We start from the raw sequence: 9,269 nt of genomic DNA on the forward strand, positions 1-9,269 counted from the left end.
AAATTAGGGCTCTGTTCCCCAGACCCCAGCCTTGGGTAGGTTGGGAGGAGGGTGTGCACAGGAAGGAAAAAGAGAAAGAGAAAGAGAGAAGAGAAGGGAAGAGAGAAGAAAACCAGGCACGAACTAGGGAGAGAAGGTAAATATTGCAAGCATTAGAAATGAGAAAGGAAAACAGTCCTGAGCATTCCTGTCTGACAGCTAGAAGTGTCAGGACAAGCTGCTCCCCAACCCCAGGGTCTGAGCATAATTTTTGAGGTGCTGGGAAGAATGGATTTCATACCCTGGGGAGGGGGGGTGCTTTGTGTCTTAATTTGCTGTGCTGGTGTTTGGAGACACTGGTGGTCATAAGGGTAGAACGTGAGTACCAGTGAGTGCCAAGATAGAGACCATGTCTCCATTTTGTCAGTACAGAGCGTAGTATCCCTTCTTGATGCTTGGGGTTGCTGTATGCAGGAAGGAACAAAGATATACACTTGCTTTTGAGGCAAAACATGGATGTATTCTCCAGCAGCTGGGGTTTTAGGGTCTTTGACCTGCCTAGCAGACACGCAGAAGCACAGGCAACATTAATCAATCACACTGTTTTTTGTCCCAGGCCATAGCTCCAAAGTCCAATTCCTGAAAGTTTTCAGAAAGGAAGATCTGCTTTTTCCAGATGTGGTGAGTTATTGAATCTCCAAGGGAAATTCAGGTTTATTAATAATTTCATTTTATAAATTAGGTGTTTTTCCTGTAGTACTGCACTGATTCTCAAATCCGGATATCTACAGCCCAAGTAGCCTCCAGAACAAGGCAGTGAAGTAGGGAATAGCACTTAAGACCCCTGTGTTCAACTCCTGCAGCATTACCAGCTCCTGTAGAGCTGGAGAGCGGCAGAGAGCATGATTGAGGTTGTACTTTTTCTGTATGAAAGGCTACAGAAGAAAGACAAGCCCCACACAGCCACAGTGTTGGTCATTAAAACTCCAAAGCCAGGAGCTATGCTGCATGCTATGTACAGCCAAACTAGCTTTGTCACTTGGGACTGTGTGTGTATGCGGACAGAGAAGACTACTGCAATGTCATCTTCCTTCCTCTTTTCTCAGGTACCTTATCTTCTTCTGTCTCCCTGTCTGGTCTGATGCAGCCTCCATGTATGGTGAGATCTTGTCACCCAACTATCCTCAGGTGTATCCCAATGATGTGCAGCAATCTTGGGAAATCCAGGTCCCTTCGGGATATGGCATTCGCCTTTATTTCACCCATATGGATCTTGAACCGTCGCAGAACTGCGAGTATGACTTTGTGAAGGTACTGTCCCCATCCTCAAGTGAGAAGAAGACAAGAATGCAGATTAGAGCACAGAACAGCAAAGCTGTGTACAAAGCTTGGGGCTGGAAGAGGAGATACACACATCCTTCCTGTTCTGAGCTCCAAGAAGCCCAAATGACTGAGTGTATCTGCACTAGCAGTCACTAAATCGATTTGTTTGCCTCATAACCACATGAGCATTGTCTGACAACTGAGCATCCCATCTATGCCTCCCTCCCCATGTTTCTCCTACAGTCATAGGAAAATTCTTCTTAGCCGTCACCGACACCTCCCTATTGCAAGACATATTCTTAGCCAGTGAACTGTAGGTATGAAAGGACCATTTTCTTAGGGCATTGCTTTTCTGTCCCTGAAATTATTCAGAATTAATCCATGAGTGGGCATGGATGATTTAATGCAATCAGAAATTGCTTGGAAATGATGAAGGTTAAAAACAAGCGATCTGTGTATGAATAGTGGGCACTCAGTGCTGTGGTCCATTGCACCATAGTTTTCTATGATCTATGATCTATGCACCACAGATTTCTTTAAACTTTGAGACCCACTAGCTCTGCTTCATGTTGTCCCACAAGGCACAAAAGATCAAGCATTTCCACACAAACAGACAGATGCAAGACCATCCTATCCTGCAACAGCTATGTGTGAAAAGGGGCAATAAGATCAGGTGCAGCACCAGAAGGAGACCTTGGAGAAGGACCAAGGTGGGACAGTAGGATGGATGTGCTCTGCTGGGAGCTGTAATAACATGTGTCCTTTTGCAACAAACCGACGAACGTGTTAGACTGCTTTGCAGACCATCAGTGATTGGTTTTGCCATTTTGAACCGTGGTGTTGATTTTTTGTACAAGTGGGCCTGAGGAAAAGATGTTAACAGAGAATTTTCTGGATTAATTTGCATCTGAGAAATTAAGACAGGTCTTTCACAGCTGGGAAGTCAGTAGGAGGGAACACTCCTCAAGTGTCTTACAAATGTAATGGAACCAGTTGTCTAGGGGCTCCATTTGGCCGTACCTTGTCTGGCTGTCTTCCACCCTTGGCCAGCTCAGTGGATGGCACAGCAGCCTTGGGCCTTCCTGCTGGCTGTGTGACATAACTGTGCCCTGGGAGAGCTACCTGAATGTTGTGAGAAATGGATGCAATTCAGGAGCCTTTGGGTAGCCACCTGTAAGCTAAAAGACTCAAGTGTTGGTAATTACACATATTCCAGTAATGAGGTAAGACCTCTCTGCATTCTTTTGCAGATCCTGGCTGGTGGCCATGTTGAAGGCTTGCTTTGTGGGCGGAAGAAACCTCGTGCCCCTGGCTCCTTGATTGTGGAGGAATTTCATGTCCCTTATAACACCCTCACTATGAGCTTCCAATCAGACTTTTCCAATGAGGAGCGTTTCACTGGTTTTGCAGCCTACTATGTTGCAGTGGGTAAGGTTAAAACAGTCTTCTCTGAATCTCCGTAGTGTCCAGGCTAGGGGGGAGGAAAGCTGAGAGAAGGATTTTCCTTATAAGAATACCTTATCGAAAAGAGATCCCAGCAGACAGGACTGCTTTCAACACGGCCAGTATAAGCACTGTCTTAGAGATACCTTTTCCTTGTTGTCCACCAGTGTTTGCTTCGCTTTCTCATCTTGCTCCTGCACTTGGGGCCCTCTCCTAATCTTGGCTGATTCATGTTTTCACACTTGCAGACTTGGATGAGTGCACGGATTTTGTGGACGAACCTTGCAGTCATTACTGTAATAATTATATAGGAGGTTACTTCTGTACCTGTCCACCAGACTTTTTCCTCTATGAGGATAAGAAAACATGTGGAGGTAAGAGATCTACATGAGCTGTGGTCAACAGCAAGAGTTTAATTTAGTCCAAGTGAGGTATTGTGGATGGAAGACCTTCTCTGTCAACTTTCTCAACCAGTTGTGACAGGTATATTTTGGGGAAAAACACATCCCAGTGCAAATCTGAACTGGCAGTAGACTGTGATTTTGGGGGATTTCTATTAACATATTCTTAACATTCTTCTTTTTTGTGTCAGGAGAGTTAAGGAACTACTAAATGACATTCTTTAAAGACTGTGATGGAGACCCTTCTTAACATACTGATATCTGTGAAACTTTTAATCTCTGACAAAACAGGGCAGTTCAATAAAGACACGAAAATGGCCAAGGGGCTGCTTGGCTTGAATCGAAAAATTGCAAAGTGCATGTAGAAAGGGGTGTAATATGAGGACCTGAGCATGAGGGAAGGGGGCTTAAATCACAGGTGAAAGGTAAAAAGGAAGGCCAGTAGAAGTTAAAGTCCATGACTAATTGGATAGAGAGTGGCCCTGGTTTCAGTTTCTTGGAAAGATTCAGTGTTGTGATATGGTTAATGCAGGTGACTGGGGAGACTGGAGATGTAGTGGAAGAGGGAAAGCCTGTCAGCTTCATCCATGGATCATTTCCTTTCTGAGTCCTACCTGTGTTCCTTCCTTAATCCTAGTGAACTGCAGTGGAAAGGTCTTCACTGAGCCATCAGGGGAGATTGCCAGCCCCAACTATCCTAAGCAGTACCCAGAGAACTCGCGGTGTGAGTACCGAGTGGCTCTGAGGACAGGCTACTTTGTGGTGTTGACCATACGCAGTGGGGACTTTGATATTGAACCAGCCGACTCAAAAGGGAGTTGCCACGACAGCTTAACAGTAAGTGTGGGGCTTAGGAAGGGAGTTAGGATGCTCTAGATCTCCTCTCAGTGTCGTCACGTTCAGAAGACTCTATGACTGCTTAACTTTATTTCCAGCTATGTTGCCTTTTGAAGTTCTTGGGAATACATTTGAATATGTATATATTGAATATATATTTGAATATCTCTCTGAATACATTTGGTATTTCTCATTTCTTCTTGTTTGTTACTTTCCCAGATTGTATCTGGAAAGCAGCGTTTTGGTCCCTATTGTGGCAGCAAATTCACAGGTCCTCCTGAAATCAAAACTAGGAACAACATTCTTGACATAGTCTTCCTGACAGACCATGCAGTACAGCACAAAGGCTGGAAAATCCGCTACTACGGGGATCGTGAGTAAACACATGGGAAAGCATTCCTGCTGCTGCTGAGGTAGGGAGAGAGTTTGTCCCAGGTCAGGTTCATGGTACAGCAGCATGTCAACATGTTCACAGCTACTAGTATTGAGTAAACAGAGAATGCCTGTTTACTGGGGAAAATAACTCACTGGGGAGAAAGAACTTGGAAGGTGGAAGGAGGGTAAATCTTGAACCAGTTCATCACTGATTTCCACCTGTCTCTTCAAAGCTGTAACCTGTCCCCCAAGTGTCATCCCCAACTCTGTTCTTGACCCAAAGAAGGACAGGTATATCTTCAAGGACAGTGTGAAGGTGACCTGTGTGGAAGGCTACGAAATTGTGAGGGTAAGTTTAATAAAAAAAATATATATCCTCTCTGGCCTTCTCAGCAGCTTCCTGATGCCATTTCCCATCAGGTGTCCTGAGCACCTGTGGGGACTCAAAAGTTTTCACCACAGCTGTAGTAATTGGAAACTTCTTCTAGCCACTGCAGCCTTTTGAGGACCCTACTAGAGTGCCTGTGTCAGATATATTTCATGGCCAGTGACTTGCATGGATTATGTGTTCTTTTCCCTAGGGACGAGACAGCATCCCGAGTTTTCACTCCAGCTGTCAGGACAATGGTGAATGGAGCAACTCCCATTTCAGCTGTGTTCGTAAGTGAACTGTCTCTGTATTGTGGGAAGCAGACTGGAGTGGAGCCTTTAGGCTCTAGATCCGCTGTATCTCCAGGTTAGGAGGCTGCTGAAGGACTGGATGTGAGCATGCTGAAGGGACAGAGGAAGTGAGCGCTGACTGTACAGGGACCGGAGGAGCTGAGTGGTTCCCCATCATACAGAATAATCATATTGTTGGGTGAGGATGCCCCTTTGATTATATTTGATCAGTTTTGTTTCTTCTCTACAGCCGTGAACTGTGGTGATCCCATTCCTATTGACAATGCCCAAGCTGTATACGTCTCCGAACTTCATGAGCCTTTGTACAAAGCTGCTTTCCGATATCAGTGTGATGCACCTTACTATACCCTAAAAACCAAAGGGGATGGTAAGCATTGCCTCTGCTATACAAACATATTTCTTTGATCGGAGGCCTAAGAAATTGTACCGGCATCGTCATGGGGCTGGGATTATATCAGGTCAAGACTGGGAAAAAGATCTTATTGGTGTGGGCTTGCAGGCAGTAGTTTTGTGATGCTTTTTGTGTTGAATACACTCTAATGATGTCTGTACTTGGGCTGTTGACCTTAAATGCATTAGCAAGTCCTCTCTCCATTTGCCTGGTGTGTGAACCATGGATATTTTTGTCACATCTAGCACACAGTTCTGGTGGAGAAGTAATGGACTCAAGAAATATAATAGATGGGGTCCCTCCAAAATAGGGCAGAAGCACCCTGGTGGGGTTGGGTAGTTCTGGGGAGATCTCAGCAATGTTTACCAAGCTGTGCTTGCCTTGGAAATGAGAAGGTTAACACATCATTTTATACAGTAATGCTACTTTCTCTTAATCTTGATTGTATCCTTATGGCACTCCCTCTTTCTTGTGTTTTCCAAGCAGTGTATCAGTGCTCAGCCAGTGGAGAATGGGTCAACAAAGAGATGGGAACAAAGCTCCCAAAATGTGTCCCAGGTACTACCAAAAACTGTGTATGTGTACACACGGCATATGAAGAGCACTGCTTCTTTCATCTCTCTGTCTTTAAACTGTTAAGCCTGAAAGTACAGTTGATACTTTCTGTGTTGTTTGAATCACATCGGACAGGGTATTTCTGAAAGCTGTGGGCCCCAAAGAAAGGTCAAATGATGCAGCAGAAAGAAACTGGAAACAAAAGCGGGCAACATAATAAGATAACTGGTATGATAGGACCTCTTCAAGTATCAGTGTGTGTTTCTGCACCAGTTTTCCCACCTTCAATTGTGTACATTCTCAAGTTGTTCAGTGCTTTAAGTCTCTGTCTGCATTGCAGGTAGCAAAAAGACTGACAGGTCAGAAGAGATGTCCAGCGATGCTGGACCGTTCTGTCTTTGGTCCCTCCCAAGCTACACCGAGAGCTGTAGCTTCTCTTCAAACCTCTCCTGGGGGTAGTGCCCAGCTATCCACTGGGCACTGCAAATGCAGCACTATAGGGATAGGTCTTGCACTACTCTCACTGGAGTCATAGCCTAAACCCTTAAGGTTCTTATGTGTCCTTCAGTATTCAGCTACACTTACTGTGTCTGAAAGCTCAAGCAAAATCCGTGTCAAGGACCTTCTAATCCTCTCTGTGTACTTGGGAGACACTGAGGAGGGAAGTGCGTGGGTACTACTCCTGCTCCTGACTGCTGATAGTTATGGCTGGGTCTTAACTTCCAGCTGATAGAGAGAATTTTAAATCCTATATATTCTGCACACTGTTCAACTTACCCTCTTAGAGGAGGCAGCATGCCTAGGGCTAGTTGTACATGCTGCCTGTTCACTAACTCCAAATCCCCAAATCCTCATTGGCAAAGTACAAGATCCAGTTGAAGATGATTCAGCCCTCTTAAGGTCCAGCTCAGTCAGTGACTTGGACTATACAAGCGTACAGTGGAAAAGGCAAATTGTAAGATAAAGCTCAGGGAATTTACTACCCGAGAGGAGTTTACAAAGAACATGAAGCCAGACTCTTCTCAGTGGGACACAGCAATAAAAGACATTGAAGGGCAATGGGCACAAGTTGCAACAAAGGAAATTCTGACAGTATTTAAGGAAAAGTGTTCCCCCAGAGCACTGGAACTCGTTTCCAGAGAGGCTGGCTAATCATGACCCTTGGAGATGATCAGAAGTCATCTGTCAAAGCCCCTGAGCAACCTGGCTTTGCAGTTAGGAGGGCAGGGGGAAGTGCAGTTAGGGATGAACAGGTTGAACTACAGACCTTTAACAAACTCTGCTTCATTTAAATTGGAAACTACCTACTGGATATAGTTGCTTAATCTGACTATATGACTAAGGGTTCAATATAAGCAAGACAATGTGATAAGAAATCAATTTCCTAGCTGTGTCAGATTGTCCAGCCTTATTTATGCCCTTAGCGATCACATTCCGCAAAACCTTATAGAACATTTTACTCAAAGAGCACGGAGCATCTCTGCACCCACAAAACCCACAGATAAGATCTCCATTAACCTACTGCTTAAGATTTTACATACTAAAAGAATGGAGAGGATAAAATGGTAAAACATCAGTGGCAAACCTGAACACTTGACCTGAGACTATCTGGAGTTCACACACACAAAAAATAATTTTAAAGAGCAGTGTCATATTTCTAAGAACTTAAGCAAATATTTTTTCAAAGACAATCCTTTCACCTACAGGATGTAATTCAGCAAGGGTAAAATGCTGACTAGAATGCAGTTAAATCAGTGGCAGGGTGACAACTGCTTTCCAGAACAAGAATTTGAGAATGAGTATTTTCAGCCTAAATTGAATGTTGATAGTAGTTTTGCTTGAATTTTCTTGAATTTCTTTGTAAACACTAGTTGCTAACTCTATCACATAGAATATAAACATTGGTTACTCAGAATCAAAAATCATTTAGAGGACACAGGAAGGAGGGGACTGTGGGCTTTTTAGCAGTACCAAAGACCCCCACCTATTTGTAACTGCTAATTCTCCCATCTGGTTTCTCTTTTTTTATTTTCTTTCCAGTCTGTGGGGTGCCTAGTAATCCCATCCGAGAGAAAGCAAAGATTTTTGGAGGCACTCGTGCAGAGAAGGGCAACTTTCCCTGGCAGGTGTATTTCGATTACCCAAGAGGAGGTGGCGTACTCATCTCTGAAAGATGGGTAATGACTGCAGCTCATGTGCTGGAGGGCTTTGACAAACCCAACATGTATGCTGGGGTAATCAATGTTGGTAGAGAATCTCTGTACCGGGAGGCCCAGCAGCTGATCCCAGAGGCTTCATTCATCCATCCTGGCTGGAAGAAGCAGCCCATAGAAACCAGGACCGATTTTGATAACGATATCGCGCTAGTGAAGCTGAGGGATGCTGTGAAGATGGGCCCAAACATCTCACCCCTCTGTCTTCCTGGTAAATCAGCTGAATATGAGCTGCAAGAAGGGACTCTGGGCTACATTGCTGGCTGGGGCCAGAGAGAGAAAGGAAGACTGCCTATTTATCTTTGGAAGGCCCAGATTCCTGTGGTGGACATGGATAAGTGCCGATCTGTGAAACCAGAGGGCTCTGCTGATTCCAGTGCTTACCGCTTCACTGACAATATGATCTGTGCTGGAGGTGACAAGGACAGCTGTAAAGGGGATAGTGGTGGAGCCTACGCTATCCAAGATCCTCTGGATGACGGACGATACTATGTGGCTGGGCTGATCTCCTGGGGACCAAGATGTGGTACCTTTGGTCTTTACACCAAGGTAGTGCGTTATTTGGACTGGATTACAGAGACCATGAGCAAGCATGAGGATGCAGAAGCTTGGCAGGATTAGCTCTTTCTCCATTCAGCACAGTCACCCTTTCTAAATGTGATGGTTACACGTTCAGGCTGGCTGTGATCCTGTTCGCTCTGTGTATTTAATGGGCCTACTCTTTGTGTCTGTGCTGAGTGGAGAGTCAGGAATATGTATCTGTTTCTCCCACTGTCATCGCATCTGGGAAGGGAAATTCTCTTTTTTCCACTTGTCGTAGCATCAGTGTAAGATGCTACTCTGGATAAACAGGCTCCTTCTGCTTCCTCTCATTTTTTTCTATCCCATTTTTTCCCACCCGGAGAAGACCTAGCCATGCCCCACCTGACAGGTTTCAATGAAGACAAGAGGGAATAATTGTTGGTTCCCAGGGTAGGTTCAGAGCCCTATTTCTGATTTATGTATTTCCTGTATTGTTCAGAGTATCTAACAGCATTAAAGAATGTCCAAATTGCCTTTTGTGCAATGTGC

The 9,269-nt window shown here is 44.7% G+C and overlaps 1 protein-coding gene and 1 pseudogene across 5 annotated transcripts; both read left to right on the top strand.

Moving 5' to 3' along the window:
• The first annotated feature begins 5 nt into the window (after window positions 1-5).
• C1S (complement C1s) lies at window positions 6-9,269 on the top strand. Of its 5 annotated transcripts, none has more exons than XM_074810395.1 (12): window positions 6-136; window positions 596-660; window positions 1,086-1,290; window positions 2,553-2,730; window positions 2,994-3,119; window positions 3,784-3,983; window positions 4,203-4,356; window positions 4,592-4,707; window positions 4,940-5,018; window positions 5,269-5,406; window positions 5,917-5,988; window positions 8,026-9,269. In XM_074810395.1, exons 2-12 carry the CDS (start codon window positions 656-658, stop codon window positions 8,817-8,819), a joined length of 2,067 nt encoding a protein of 688 aa, XP_074666496.1. In that variant the 5' UTR covers window positions 6-136; window positions 596-655; the 3' UTR covers window positions 8,820-9,269. The 5 variants fall into 5 exon arrangements, with proteins under 5 accessions (XP_074666496.1, XP_074666489.1, XP_074666509.1 ...); XM_074810388.1 differs by having other exon boundaries at window positions 7-136; window positions 5,914-5,988; XM_074810408.1 differs by lacking the exon at window positions 2,994-3,119 and having other exon boundaries at window positions 7-136; window positions 5,914-5,988.
• Window positions 1,782-2,527, top strand: LOC141917312 (large ribosomal subunit protein eL39 pseudogene; annotated as a pseudogene).

Source organism: Strix aluco, chromosome 2, assembly GCF_031877795.1.
Source record: "Strix aluco isolate bStrAlu1 chromosome 2, bStrAlu1.hap1, whole genome shotgun sequence".
In the NCBI taxonomy this organism is placed as follows: domain Eukaryota; kingdom Metazoa; phylum Chordata; class Aves; order Strigiformes; family Strigidae; genus Strix; species Strix aluco.